The sequence below is a fragment of the Molothrus aeneus genome, chromosome 15 (assembly GCF_037042795.1).
Source record: "Molothrus aeneus isolate 106 chromosome 15, BPBGC_Maene_1.0, whole genome shotgun sequence".
In the NCBI taxonomy this organism is placed as follows: Eukaryota; Metazoa; Chordata; class Aves; order Passeriformes; family Icteridae; genus Molothrus; species Molothrus aeneus.
Window position 1 is genome coordinate 10,502,942 of NC_089660.1, and position 15,459 is coordinate 10,518,400.

The 15,459-nt window shown below is 40.6% G+C and overlaps 1 protein-coding gene across 4 annotated transcripts in view; it reads left to right on the forward strand.

Annotated features, from left to right (window-relative positions):
- FSTL4 (follistatin like 4) overlaps positions 1-15,459 on the forward strand; it is a 208,606-nt gene that overhangs the window by 168,030 nt on the left and 25,117 nt on the right. For all 4 annotated transcript variants that reach the window (XM_066560094.1, XM_066560097.1, XM_066560095.1 and 1 more), the window contains exons 7-8: positions 1,854-2,020; positions 12,949-13,069. In XM_066560094.1, coding sequence (XP_066416191.1) covers positions 1,854-2,020; positions 12,949-13,069 — 288 coding nt within the window. The remainder of the gene's footprint in view (positions 1-1,853; positions 2,021-12,948; positions 13,070-15,459) is intronic.

Sequence of the window (15,459 nt, forward strand, 5' to 3'; positions counted from 1 at the left end):
ATCTATCAAAACTGCAGTTACCTTTTATTTAGAACAGCTTGTACTCTTCCTGAAATAGCACTGGGAATTTTAAGTGAGAGGAGTGCTCACAGCTGGCAGACACACCAGTGCTGTATGGACCCTGCAGCCCAAAGTCAGCCTCAGATCCACAGTGGTGAACACTTTGTGGCACGTTAGCTTCTCACTTAAGTGGAAGAAGCAGAAGAGAAGGGGTGCTGAGCTGTTGGAGTATGTTTTCACAAGCAGGTTTTGCACTAATTCTTCACAATCAGTTGCTATACCAGAGCACTGAGTCTGTCCAGGCTGCCCAAGGCTGCTGAAATACACTGAATATTTTAGTGACAGATTTAAGAGGTTTGCTACTCAAGAGATGTTAAAGCAATTTTTCAATTAGATAATATGTGAAAAGGTGGAAAATTGTGCTTGCAAGTGTCAATACTGGGTGGGTTTTTTTTCATTTTTATTCCATGCAAGTGACATTCAGATCTTGTGTGGGATGTAATGACAGAGTTGTGAGGTGAGTGGACAGGATGAAGAGTAACTTTACGAGTTGATAGGAGGGAGTAACCTGACCCCTCTCTGTCATTTTGCAGTGTCACCACTGCTTGAAGGGTTTTTTTTTCCCGGAGCATCTGGCCTTGGGTGAGGCAGCATCAGTCTCTTTCATCTATGTTTTACTGCTGTTGTCACCAGTGGACATGAGGAAGGAGGAACCTTAGTGCTGGGAGAGGTTGTTTCATTCCCCAGCCCAGGTTTTGGAGTTGGCTGAAGCAAAGTAACCCCAGCTGTGAACATTCCCTGTTCCTCTCAATGGGCCACTGCCTTGAAAGACCAGTCTTCATAATTTACATGCAATACAGTTTACTTATTGCAGAGCTTGGGAATGAGAGGAAGCAAAAAAGCCATGCTGTGAATTACAAAGCTGTGGCTAGGGGAGCTTGGACAATATGGCCTGACTGCCCAGGCACTGTCACTGCTGCCAAAAGGCTACATAAAGGCAATCTGCAGCCAGGGTAGTTCTGATATCAGATCTGACCTTTCTGTGTGACCACACATGGCAAAAGATGCAGCCACAACTGATGTCAGTGGCCAGAAGGAAACGATGTGACATAGTGTGGTTTCAGAGAGATGGCAGGAGTTTCTTTTGTGTGACACACTTAAGTCAAAATAACTAGGATTTTTTATTTAAATAAAATATTAGAAAGCTTTTATATTTTAGGACATCAGGTGCCATATGTAGCTGTGTTTGGTAAACAAGTTTTCAAGCTTGGTAACTTCCAGTGTTTGGGCAATTTGAAACTAGGTTTATCTATATTTCAGTGGCAGCAGTCTGACCTTAATTCTTCCTTAAGGAACAAACATGACTCATTCTTGTACCTTTTAAAAGGTACAAGAATGGTACCTTTTGAGGTACCATTTTTGGTAGGAGAGCTTTTGAGAGGCTTTCCTACAAAAGAGATGTAGTGGAGTGAGAAGTGCTGTAGAGAGGAGTGGTGTAGAGGAACAAGCCCAGATGATCTCAAACTGGAGAGCCTTTACTTGTCCTCCTGTTCCTGATTGCTTTGTATAAACTACAGCAGCCAGGCTGGCCAGCTGACCATCTTAGTGCCCTCATGCTGTAGCTAAGATGATTCAGAAAAGGAGCACAGGGAGTTTGATTGAGGCAGAATCAATTTGTCTCTCACTTGGCTTTACTGTTGATGGGATTTTTTTGTATAGCATAGGTACCCCATCTCCTTGACAAAATCCCCTGAAGTTATTCCCAGAATGAAAACAGAAGTCTGAGAGGGGAGAACAGGAGCAGCTTCCCTGTGTGGTGTTTGATGTTGTGCCTGTTCTTTTGCCTTTTGCAGAGGTGGTTCAGCTGAGCCTGCCTGAGGAGCAGAGGGTCACTGTGACCACCATCACCGTTGGCCTCAGCACTGTCCTGACGTGCAGCATCCGTGGGGCGCTGCGGCCGCCCATCGTCTGGAAGCGCAACGGCGTCGTGCTCAACTTCCTCGACCTGGAGGACATCAACGTACGTCCTGAGCCTCTCCTGTCGTTGTCTCTCATACCTTGAGTATGGCCCCCTTTAGCAAGTGGTGGTTATAAGGGTGCAGCTTTTATCATATCATTATGGAAAGCAGAAGCTGGTGCAATATTTAGGTTTTATGTGAATATGTCACAGGAATAAAAGCAAAGCAGAGTACGTGCAGGGGAGAGCAGGAGTACTTGGAATAAGTTATATGAAATTATGCTCCTTTCACTGGTGCTTCTTTCATTTGTCTGGACCTCTGCTCCAAAGACCTCAAAACTCAGGGGAAAACAGCTCTACAGACCACTCACTCCTCAGGGGTATCTTTCCCAGTACAATCAAACAGGTTCATCAAGAGGATGAAACAAAACATTTGTGTGGTGGCTATGAGTCTCTCCTCTCTTTACACCAAATAATCTGTTTTTATCTCTGATCCTCCTGTTTCTCTTGCCTTTGAGTCAATTCTCTTTTCTCATTCCTTGGCTGTTATTTCTGCCAAGCAGTTTAAAAATTATTCGGCAGGGTGTGGCGATGCCCTCACAGGAAGGAAGATGAATCTCTTTTAATTCACAGTGCTGGTCTGATCTCTGAGTCATAGTTGGTAGTAAAGACAATACCTGAATGATGGTACAAACTTACTCATTTATTTAATAACATTTAATTACAGAGAGAGTGGAAAGTAGTGTACAAAAAATATGGTCTGTATTTCATTTCTCTTTTCATTAAAGTATATGGTAAATCAGGTTTTATTTTAATTACACTGCAGCAAGAGTTGATTTATATTTTTGTTCAGTTCTTGTTAATTTGATAACCACTCAATTCAGAGTTGTTACAGTCAATACTATAGCTCCCTAAATTGTTGTGTATCCAGGATTGCTGAAATGGGAAAAATCTTTGGTTTATTCTTCTGCAGTAAAATGTGAAAATTACAGCACATGGGACAGAAATACACACAGAATCTCAGTGCTTTATTTGTTGACTCTTCCTTAGCAGGAAAATCATGTGCACCATGTATAGGCAATTACTGTGTGCACAAACTTAGTAATTAAAACCATCTAAACATCTTTTTATTTTCATCACAGCAAGTATTATCTTCTTAAATTTTTTTGTATTTCTTGTCACTGCTTTGAGCTTGACATAGAAATGCAGCAGAGCCTCTGAAGGCTAAAGAGCGGTCTTAGGATTTGTTGGCCAAAAATAATGAAAATTTCATTTATTTAGTTGACATTTAGGAAATTTTGGTTATGATGACATCTTAAAGAATTAAAGTTTCTGTGTGAACTGGACCCAAAATGACAGTTCAAGAACCAGAGTAGAAACACATTACTGAAGGACTGATGGCACTTGGCTCTGGGGGTTCATTTGCAACTCCTACTGTTTTAAACAGAATGTTGAATACGTTTACAGACTGAAATGCCAGTTCCTCACATCATTCAGCACCAGCCCAAGTGGATTTCTGGTTTGATTATAAGTAATTCTGTTTCTCATTGGTGATTCTATGTTAAGAGGCAGAGTTATGTCCTTGCACATGAGCTGACTGGTTCCTGAATGATTCAACATTCCCACGGAGTGTAATACAGAAAAAAACCATGAGTTTTTGATCTGTTTCAACTAGTACATCACTGAGAAACTATACCAGAAGAGCACTCTGAGGCTGTTACAAGGAGAAAAAACAAGATTTGTGCCTCAATTTTAATGTGTCACATACCGGTTTATGACCTCTATCACCTTGTCATAGAACACCTATTACTAGTGAACATCAACCTTTCTAGTCTAATGAACACCTCCACAACTTTTTCATCTTTAATTAGACTCTGTAAATATTTTATGTTCTGTATATACACTGCTGTCTGTATTCTGGTCTGATTGCTTGAGGAGGCACAGTTTGGCCATTTTTTATTTTCCCTCTTTGCCAGTGGGTGTTATGTAGGATGCGCGCGCTCAGGCATGTCTACTCTCTGGCTACTGAGGATGGGCACCTGCACGTCTGAAGCAATTGGTGGCAGCAGGGATGGTCCTTCAGCTGCTGAATGCAGCCTTTTATTTAACATAGAACCACAGAATGATTTGGGTTAGAAGGGGCTTTAAAGCTCATCTCATTCCAACCCCCTTTGCCATGGGCAGGGACACTTTCCTCTAGACCAGGTTGCAAAATCTTCATCCAGCCTTGCTTTGGACACTTCCAGGAATGGGGTATCTGCAGCTTTTATGAGGAACATGTGTCAGGCCTCACCACCCTCACAGGTAGGATTTTTTTTCTAATATCTAATCTAATCCTACTCTCTTTTAATCCATTCCCCATTCTCCTGTCACTACATGCCCTTGTTTAAAAGTCCCTCTCCACCTTTCTTATAGGTTCCCTTCAGGTACTGGAAGGACCCAATTAGGTCACCCTTAATCCTTCTATTTTCCAGGCTGAAGAATCCCAATTCTCTCAGCCTTCCCTTATAGCAGAGGTGCTCCATCCCTCTATTCATCTTGGTCTTTTCCTAAACACCAAACAGCTCAGGTCAGGGGGTGGCAGCAGACAGTTCAAAGCTTCAGCCTTATGTGGGTACACAAACTCACATTAAACAATAATCTATTTAAAGGCCCTGACAGCAGAAAGTAAAGGCAGTGTGCTTCTTAATGTACTTGAAGGTAGTTAATTAAATTACTCCAGTTTTCCTTTAGTACGCCTCAAGCAGAAACTCAATTGCATTTCTGCTTTTCACAATAAGGTTGGCAATTTGGCTAATTGGAAGTGCAACAGGAGATTAATTGTACCTTTTTAACTTCAAGAAAATCCTCCCTGCTCTTGGCACATTGCTAATCACAGACCTACAGGATAGTCACATACTTGGAAAAGTCCTGGTATTATATTTCAATTAAACTCTTTCTCTTCTAAATGCTAATTCTAGAAATCAAATGAAATTAGAAGCTCAAGTCTGAAAAAAACAGAATCCTGCCAAGCAGGTGTGAGAGCAGCAGAGGAAAGGCTTTGCTGAAGTGTCCTTGGTTGCTTTATTCTCTCCAGATTCATGACAAATGTGATCTGAGAAGGTGACCTTTATTCCAGAGAAATACTGGGAGGGACTAAGACAGGCAACAAAAACCTAGATAAGCCTAAATTTGCACAGAACTGAAAGATTGAAAAGGACTATAAAGCCTCCTTGTTTAACTGCATTAGTTAAATCACTTTTATGTGATATCTTGATTGGCAACAAAATATTTATAATTTTTCATTGCTCTCCTAATCAGAAGCTTTCATAAGCAACTAATAACAATTTGTCATGTCCTGTCTATAGGAGCTCTGTTTATGGGTTGTCACATAGCTATTGCAAAAGAGCCATCCTAATGGTACATGTAATTAAACAGTTTCTCTTGCAAACATTTAAGATTGCTTTTAGCATAAAAATATTATTTCTCCATAAATTACCCATCCATATTATTTATCCATTAGAAGCCCCCTTGCAGTTCCACTTTAATAAAGTCACATCAACTTTTCTCATGCAGAAAATAACTATAATGTAGCTGAAACTGATAAATTTGTTATAGCTATAAATTGATTTCTGACTACAAAAGTGAAGTGGTTAAAATGTGTCATCATTCAAAATAATATACTTTTGCCTCCTAGGAACAAGTGATATGTTTTCTCAAGTATGTGATTATGAAAGCATTCCTCAATTTGAGAATAAAATAAACTCCTCATGGAGTCAAATGCATATAGTATTTATAGGGTATTGTTTCACATGATTTGGCATTATCTCCAGAGAAACATGTGTAAATTGATATAATTTATAAATATAAGTTGCTCCTTCAGAAGCATGGTGAAAAAGATTACCATAAGAAAACAAATATGGTGAAGAAGTAGATAAGAATTTGGTGAATTACCAAGTGTAATGCAGGTAGCTATAGCCTAAACTCATTAGTGTCTTTAATTACTCATTTCAGTTTTATCTGTGAACTTTAACTCACCCTGGTGTTGAGTCATTAGTTCAAAAATAAAATTTATATGTTTATATTTACACAATATAAATTGTGTAAATACAGAGTTCTTAATTTCTGCTGTGTCAGGTAGGATGGCACAGCCTTGCTCTCTCCAAACATCCCACCCAGGGACAAGCACAGAGCTCCAGACCACAGCCTTGACCGCTGGATTTCCCCTGGATTCCTGGGAAATCACCTCCATGTGCATCTCATGGCCCTTACAAGAGCTGTGCCCACCTGTCTTGGGACACATTTCATGCATGCTCATGAAAATGTCCCTTTCCCAGGTATAAGATTTGAAACCCAAAGCAAACAGCCAGTCTTTAAAGTGCAAGTCACTGGGATTAGTTTTCTCATTAAAACAGTCTGTATGAAGACAATGTATTCCTGTTGATGCTTTTAATGTAGAATTTGGGTCATTAAATGATCAAACCCTGCGCCATCCTAGATACTGCAGTGATGCAGCGATGGGAGCAAGTTACAAAAAGTTGGATATTTACAACCAAGTTTTTTCTTTCAAATCAAAGTTTATGGAATTTCTTAGAGCTTCTTAATGCATTTACAGGCTCTAAAATAGAGGCTAAGTGCAAAATTACCACTGACAGTATATTCTGAATATATAGTCTCACATTTTGTCATAATGAAGATTACAGAAATTGTATCCACTTGCATTTTTAGAGGAATGTACTTACTATTCATTTTCCTTGTAATGTTTTCTCTGTGTTTCTCAGGATATAAAACTCACTCATTTTTTTGTTGTATTATAATTACACAACTATCTAGGAAGTTCATGTCCATATTTTCAAGGCAAAAAAAAATTTTGACTCAGCAGCATGTTGTGTTAAATTCTTTGAGCAGAAAAACAAGAGAAGATAAATTAATGCCCCATCAGGCTGTGTTTGCAACAGTATTCTAGCATTTGCTTAAGGCTGAATTTCTCTCCATATAAATGACCAAAGTGATGTGTAAAACCAAGAACAAATAATATTAATGAAGCATAAGTTTTCAGCTTGTCTATAGAAATGAATTATTAAAAGCATCAAAGAAAGTGATTTAAGGACCCATGATTAATTTAGTTTTTATCATTTTTATATGAATCACTCATAAATCTATTTTAAAAAAGATCAGAGGCATTTCATTAGTAAGGAGAAATCATTTCCAAAGTGATAGCCATTGTTGTAGATTTTGCATAATAATAATCTCATTAAATGCTTGGGTACATTTTGTTTTAAAATCCTGTAAACATTATCAGAGAGAGATTTCTAGGACACTGAGGATCAGACAAGCTTTTTTAGCTCGAACTAATTAATACTGGTTGCTTTGCTGGTGACTGTGAGATCAGGATGGTGTTTTTCTTCATCTGGAAGTGTTCAGGGCCAGGTTGGATGGGGCTTGGAGCAGCTTGGTCTAATAGAAGGTGTCCCTGCCCATGGCAGGGCTTGGGCAAGATGAGCTTTAAGTTCCCTTCCAGCTCAAACCATTCTGGGGTTTCGGTGGAAAACTGGTGACGCCAGCAAGCCCCTTTGCCAGGACTGGTGTTGTCAGTAGCACTGAAACCATGTGGAGAAGGTCTCCAGCTTCCCTGGGCTTGGGAAGGGGCTGGAATGGAAGGGGTTAAAAATGGAGTGAATTAGTAGTAGGAGGAGGAGGAGTAATAATAGTATTAGGAAAGCAAATCTCCTGAGAGGAGAACCACTCAGGGAACTTCATTCCCTCTGCCATTATTTCTGCTATGAACACTTGAAACCATCATGGTGGGAGGGTACTGACTGTCTTTAGGGCTTTCCTCCTGCCCAGTATTTATTAGGAGCATTCAGTATCTGACTTGGATGGATTTAAAATCACTGTGTGGGTGTAAATGGCTTGAGCAAGGGAGGGTGTAACCCGTAGTGCCATCCTGGGGGGTGAGTGGTGCCAGTGGTCCCTCCCTGAGAGCTGGGAATGTGGGGACTCTCTGCCTTCATGTCAGTGGGATTGACTTTACTGCTTCTTCTTCCTGTTTATGGTTTGAAGTCAAGTTTGGGTTTTTTTTTCTCAAACAACTGGAAATTAACCTAAAAAATAATAAGCATCTATGCTCACTCCTCTTCAAACTTCCTGAAAACCAAGAAACTTTGACAAAAAATTAAAGGGTTTAAAATGTTGGAACAACCCAAAGGCATGTTAGAAAGCTTCATGAAAATCAGAGACAGGCAAAAGGTGGGTGGCAGTGCCCTGCACCCTGTGGCATCACAGCCAGCTCAGCATCCAGGGTTAATGTGGCTCCTCTCTGCCAGCTCCTTCCTGGGTGTCAGAGCAGGAGATTTGTGCTGTTACAATCACAGGCTGGAATTCACTTGAGACAAAATGTGAACAAGATTTATAAGTAATATGCAATGTTTTACACATCTCTGAGCACGGTGTCCCTGAACTGCAGCAGAGTGCATGACCAGGGAATGCATTAGAATGGGAATGGGATAAATAAATATGAAAAATCTTGTGTTTGGAAAGACCAATGCCCTGGGTAATCAGTAGTGATGGAAAGGAAATACTGTACCAAAAAAAAGGTATATATCCATTTTCTAGGATCTGCTTTGTTATTTTTTAGAGAAACTTTTTTTTTTTTTTAATATTTTATAGATTTCCAAGCTGTTATCAATGTAAAATGCAGGGTGATGCATTTTTTAAATCTTGAAAAGTTAAAACATATTCTGAGGTCATGTAATCAATCATTTGGTTGAAGGGTAAATGCAAGACACAAAAGGAGCTCATGAAGGACAGAGAACTTTTTATTTGAGAAAGGGAGAAAAAAGGTGATACAAACTGCTAGAGAAGTCAATTTATCAGCTGCCACTAGATGACTTTATCAATTATGAGAAATTATAAGCATAGCTTTCTGAATTATTTTTATTTGAAAAATTACTTTATAATGAAATTCATAAGGTAGAGGTGATGAACACCCTGCCCTTATCTGGCTGCTTTGATTCAGGGCTTATGATTCTGTGGAGTTAGATGGGTATTCCCTCTAGTTTCATCACTTCTCTTTCTTCCTCTTCACAAGAAAATGGTGAGATACCCCATCCCTGAGCATCCACATCCATTCCAGAGACACCCCATCCCAGGAAGTGTTCAAGGCCAGGTTGGATGGGGCTTGGAGCAACCTGGTCTGGTGAAAGGTGGCAGAGGGGGTTGGACCATATGAGCTTACAGGGCCCTTCCAGCCAAAACCTTTCCATGATTCCATGGTAATTCACCTTCCATGGTAAATGAGGAACACCAAAGTATATCTCAGAACTTGCTGGTTTTGCCTTTCTACTGATTGCCTGTTCTTCTTCATGGGATAATACATTTAAACGTCTTTTCAATTCACTGTGGGGCGTTACTGGGGTCAGGTAGGGCAGTAACAGCTCCCTGGGGTGTGCAGCACTTGCTGAGCCTCCCTGGCAGCCTCAAAATACTGTTTTAAAGCTGGGAGAGAAGAATTATGTTGCATTAGTTTTATAGATGTTTTTGTTCTGCTCTGTCTGCTTTCAGGCTTGTGGTGACTTGGAGAACTGGCTTAACAAGCAAAAGCCATCTTAACTAAGTCAAAATATGTGAAATTATTTCCTCTGCTTTTTCCCATGGTGAATTATTCCCATTCCCTCTGCCCACCCCACCCGCGTGTCAGCAAACCAGAGCAGCAGCTCAGGAGCTGTCAGTGCTCACTCACACCCTCTTAGCACAGGGCAGGGGCTGTGAGCAGCTCCCCAGAGCTCCCAGAGGCACTGCAGCGTGGAGGGGGATATGGGACACATCCCAAATCCATCTCACAGCTTCCAACTGCAACACAGCACTCCTGGCTGCAGGATGTGAAGTTAGAGGCTATTAAGGAATCAAAGACTCATCATTTCTTAATGCTCCAGGGCTTGGGTTTTTACAGCACTTCCAAATACACCCTTATGAAATACACAAAGAAAGTGCTTGTGCATAAGAATGCATCCATAGATATAAAATGTAACAGTGCAATCCTAATGTACTAACTATATCCACAGGGAAACACAGGGAGAAAACCGTGAGCTGCAATAAACACACAGAAAGTCATTAATTTGTTAGAGAATTCAGTCTACTTTTTGCAGCAACGAAAGGTTCAGTGTTAAACATTTAATGCCACAATCATTTTCTCCTTCCCACTCCTAAACACTTTTAATTCTTAACAATTGTGTAGTTATATATGAATTTTCTGTGTGTGCAGATTCTAATACAGGGTTGATAATTCCCTTCTATGCATGACATGGTGATATGGTGCTGACCTAAATCATCTTTGATAACTTCCTTTAAACACTAGAAGTCAGAAAAGAGATTTTAAAAGTCACAAACTGTGCTTTTACCAATATAAGCCCCTTTTTTCAAGAAAAACACTTGTGGAAAGGAAGTTAATAATACAATATTGTTGCACCTGTTTAGTTGTGCAATGGCTTTTTGCTTATATTAATACATTTGTATGCACTGGAAAAAAAAAAGATCATCCTTAAAAAGACAATTACAGAGCACAAACCAAGATTCAGAATATTTTTCTGTGATATTTTAAAGGAAGTAACATACTTAAATAGAGAAGATTATATTGTCCTGTTTTTCCACAACTCCTTGAACTAAATTATTCTATTAAAGTAGCCACCCTGCTTTTATTAATCTAAACTCAATTTTAGTTTCTTTTAACATACACAAACTGTTATTAAGTCTCCTCCAGTGCAAGAATTTTCTGTATCTCATGCAAGTATCATTTGAACAGGGTTGGTGTCTTTTCCATTAGCAGTTACTCATGCATCTTTGCTTTCCATCAGGAAAGATCTAACTGACCAAAAACAGACAAATGCTTGAAATGGGGATTTTTGAGTAGATATTTGTAATAATGTATTGGAAAACTTAACCAGCTTATCCCATAGCATAGATGCCTGACACCAAGGTGACAATAATATCTTAGATGCTTTTGATTGTAGATAATGGATTTCAGATAATCTATGGATTTACTCTGATTCTTTATAATTGTTCATACATTTGGAGCAGCACAGCCAGCAGAACCAGGTTGTGATTGTGGGTGTGTCTGTGCCCTCTCAGGTGAAGGTTTGTGCTTTGGGAAGGGTTGTGTCCTGCCAGTAAACTCCTTAATTCTCAGTGCTCACTTTAAACCTGCCTTAAAACATGTCTAACAACTAGGCAAGCTCTCAGGATTCTCTCCCCTCTGCCAGTGCTGACCCGCCACTGAGAGGTGAGGCATGAAGATGCTTCTTAATGCCAGACAGAGGATTTTGGAGAAGGTTCCTGAGCTGACAGAAGTAGTGCCAGATCAATCCATGCTGCAGGAGATGGGCTGTTTTGTACTTCTCTTGAAGGCTGCCAGCTGGCATTGCACGTCTGCTGCAGAATCACAGCTTCCTTCAAAAACTGTTCAAAGTGTGGTGTCTGCAAAGGAAGGTTCAAACTGCAAAGCACATGCACCCTGAACAGGCAGGAAATGTGAGATCTAAGGAGCCCCAGAAGGTTTGGGTTTAGAAATCAGCCCATGTGCTGATCAAACAACCCCAGCCTGTGATCTCTGAGTCCTGGGCAGCAGCAGGTGGATGTGGATGGTTCCTTACAGCGCTGGGGCTGCCATGGGTGCAGCAGGGAAGGAGCAGCATCAGAACTTGTGTGTGTGGATTCCCTTCCTCCAGCACAAAGAAATCAGGACCCACGTTCTGGACTCGGAGCCAGCAGATCAAAGTGATGTTCCTGTTTAATCTGTCCCCCCTGGTGGGTTCTTCCATGCAGAGGAGGCAGTGAGCTGTCACCTCCTCACGGCACACACTGCGGCATGTCCCAGACACGGGGGTGGCAGCAGGCAGGACCTCCTGGAAGGGCTTTCCCTGCACACACTGGGCTGCAGGCTGGCTTCCAGCTGCACTTTGGAGCTTTGAAAACAAATCCTTGTGTTTTCATAAGCAGAACCACTCTCTAGCATTCACCCTGTTGTCCTGGGTTTGTGCCACCCTGACCCAAAGCTGAATTTTCCCATAATATTGCAGTGAAATTACTCAAAGAGTTCAATTTAGCGTACTTCACATGTGAGGGTGATTACAGAAAAATCTTTCTTTCAGCTTATGAATTATTTTAAAATGTGTCCTCCTCAGTTTGCATAAAAACACAAACACTCTGAAGCTGCAGAGTCTCTGAAGGGTGGTGGAGTAACAAGAGAAGCTGCTTCCTTTAGCCATCAGTGCTGTGGTTCTCTTAGCTATAATTCAGTAAATAAACATGGAAATTAACAAATAAATAATGAATTTAAATAAATTCCTAAGCAGGGTGCTTAGGATACAGCATAATCAAGTGCCAAAATGTGTCTAATAACTCAACTCAGATCCTTCCCATCTGTAATCAAAAATTGAAACAATGCAAGAGCAGGTCTAGAAAGATGAAGGGGAGGAAGAAAGATACTTATTAAGCAGTTACAGAACTAAACAGGTATGTTTGAGAAAAGGCTTTTTGTCTTCTTCCTTGTCTCCTGCCTAGGATATTGTCTGAGATAAGTAACAAAGAGCTTCAGTTCTTTTTCATCAGGTCTCAAGGCTGCAGTGCATTTTCTAAGAACCAGCACAGATAAAGGAAACCTTAACCCACCCAAATGTTAGCATTTTATGCATCTGGTTAACAGGTAGATATTAAATTCCCCCATAAATTAAACAGCTGGAAATGGCCATCTTTTTTATGTGCAAAAAGCACCTTGTTAGCAACAAGCACAAAAGTTCATATTCTCAGATGAGTCACTTTACCTTACTCTTAAATCGCTGCTCATTTTCTCCCTGTGTGTTGATTTATGAACTTTGTAGCCTACTGTTCAAAATTCAAGCTGTGTCCCCAGGCTGCATTGCTATCAAAACCTCTGAACAGGAAGTATCCATTCATGTAGTGCTTAAAATATTGTTACTAAATAATAAGGCACTTTTCCTGTCTTTTGTTCCATTCAGGATTTTGGAGAAGATGATTCCCTCTACATCACCAAGGTAACAACTATTCACATGGGCAATTACACCTGTCATGCCTACGGCTATGAGGAGCTGTATCAGACCCACATCCTTCAGGTGAATGGTTAGTAAATGGCATATGTGACATTCCATGAAAACATTCCCTGAGAAAAGTGGTGTGTTAACCTCCTTCACACAGAGATGTGTAAAGCCACAGCCCAAATTATCTGTGCATGAGAGCAGATGCAGCTTGGGGTTTGCTCACTCGCATTGTCACACAGGCAGTCAAAAATAAAAGTATCAAGGGGGAATGTGTATAATTACCTTGGGCTTCAGGAGGTATTTTCATTGTTAAACAAGCTGTCAGTGACATTTTCATAGAGTTAAGAGCAGCGTTTCCAAGCATCTCTTAAAGTAATTACTACTTTTGTCAACAGAAGTGTTGCCTCAATAATTTCTTGTTCCAGAAAATCATTTCTGTTGCATGAAATAGCCCAGCATATTTAAATAAATACAGCACTGTTTTCAAAAGCAGCTAACCTCCATCTATATATCCAGGCTATTACCTGGTTGTACTGAGCTTGGTTTGCTGAGGGCTGTTTACACTGGCTCACTGGATTGCAAATTGAGGGCAAATCATTTTACAGGTGAGAGAATCAGACAATTCCAGCATTCTCATGCACCTCCATCCCCTGGACTACATGTGTGCCTAGTGGAAACGATATTCAGGTGCTCACTATCTATCTCCTGACCTCAAACTCACTCAGTTGGATTTAGTTTAAAATTACATTAGTTAAGCCAGCATTTCATCAAGGGACCAGCCCACAGAGGATCCACCTCCACAGCAGCAACAGCATTTTCCAGCTTCCAACCCTTTTTCACCTGTGCTGATAGTGCCCAGCAATGTCTCCAGAACAGGGGACAGGGGTGCCCATTACTAACTGTGGGTACATTCTGGTATGAAATGGGATGTACACTATGGGATGCACTCTGGTATGAATGTCTCTATTTTTAAGGAAAATTCAGTAACTTTATTACAGGGATATTGTAAGGAAAACTAGTATTCCTTTCTCTAGGTGTGTGTTGACCTGCACAAAGGAGAGCTTTCAGCTGGTAAGAGCAGGTCACAGAGGTGACACAGAGGTCAGCAGTGAGAGGAGAAACAGTAAAGAGGGATACTTATGCATCTTAAGAAGAGCCATGGTGGTTTTGTTTTGAGCTTTTGTTTTGACTTCAGGTCTTCTGGATGTGTTTAAGTGCTCCCCCCCACACACAAGTACCTGGAGGAGAGCACAAAGTATCTGGTTGATCTGAATGAAAGCTGACTTAATGTCTCTACATAATAATTTGTCATCTTTTTGGGAAAGTAAACTGTAAATCTCAGCAATGTGGATAACTAAGTCGTGTATGCTGCAGCTGAGAAAATAGGTTTCCTTCCTCAAAGTGCTGTTTGTTTGATGAATGGCAGTTGAAAGAAAAGCCAGCTAACAACTTAATCCCATGTCTATTATGTGATGTATTATGAGGCCTGAATGGAGTTTAGTTGGCAGACAACAATGTAGACTTTATCAGCACTGAGAATAGAAGGCCCAAAGGCTTTGAAACTTAAACCAGAATGAGAGGAAAGCTGGATGGAGTGTGGGGAGGGGGTGATCTGTTCCATACTCACGCTTGCCACTTCGATTTAACTTGTTATTGAAAGATCACATTTCTTTTTAAGTGCAAGTTTCATACCATAGCTGCATGGGGGCTTTCTTATCAAAAGAATAATGCTGTTATACAAAAAACACTAACTGTGTGGGCTTTTTAATATGCTATATAGTCACTAAATACAGAATAAAAAGCCTTGCATTCTGGTATCAACTCAGGCTTGCTAGAAAACACTGCAGGGTCTAGAAATCTTTGTCTCACAGCATCTGATATTCCCTTGTGAGCCATTAGGCTTTGCAAAGCTGGGTTTTTGCAATTCTTGATGTGGCTGCCCACATCAGTATATTCCCTCCTGTTCTGCCTGTGTCACAGTTTCCTCTAGCAGCTGATGCAGGGGTGACAGCCCTGATGGCAGGAGAACATTGTTTGCCTTCAAATGCATTAGAGGGTTCCCAAGGCAGAGCCTTTCACAGGGAAACCTCAGTTTTAGTAACTTAAAGGACAAATTGAGGAATTTTTCTTGACAGGAGTAGAGGGAAGAAACTGAGCCGAGCTGAATTGAGTGAAGATGCTGAGAATCTAAGTGTAGTTGATGGGCTCTGTTCAGCACTGGGGCTTATCTCTGTCTGTCTGTATCAAACTAAAAACTCCATCTTCAGCATGGAAGGGTTTGTGTTGCTTTCTTGTGTTGGACTAAAATGGTAAGAGAATGTGACAGAAGCAAATCAGCCAGAACTCGGGTGTATCTGCTTGCCTGTCTCCTCTAGGGAAGCACTGATCTACTTTCAACATCAAAAACTTAGGGGGATTTTTATTTTATTAAAATTATCAGAATTTTTCTTTTGACACCTCCCAAGTTTGTCT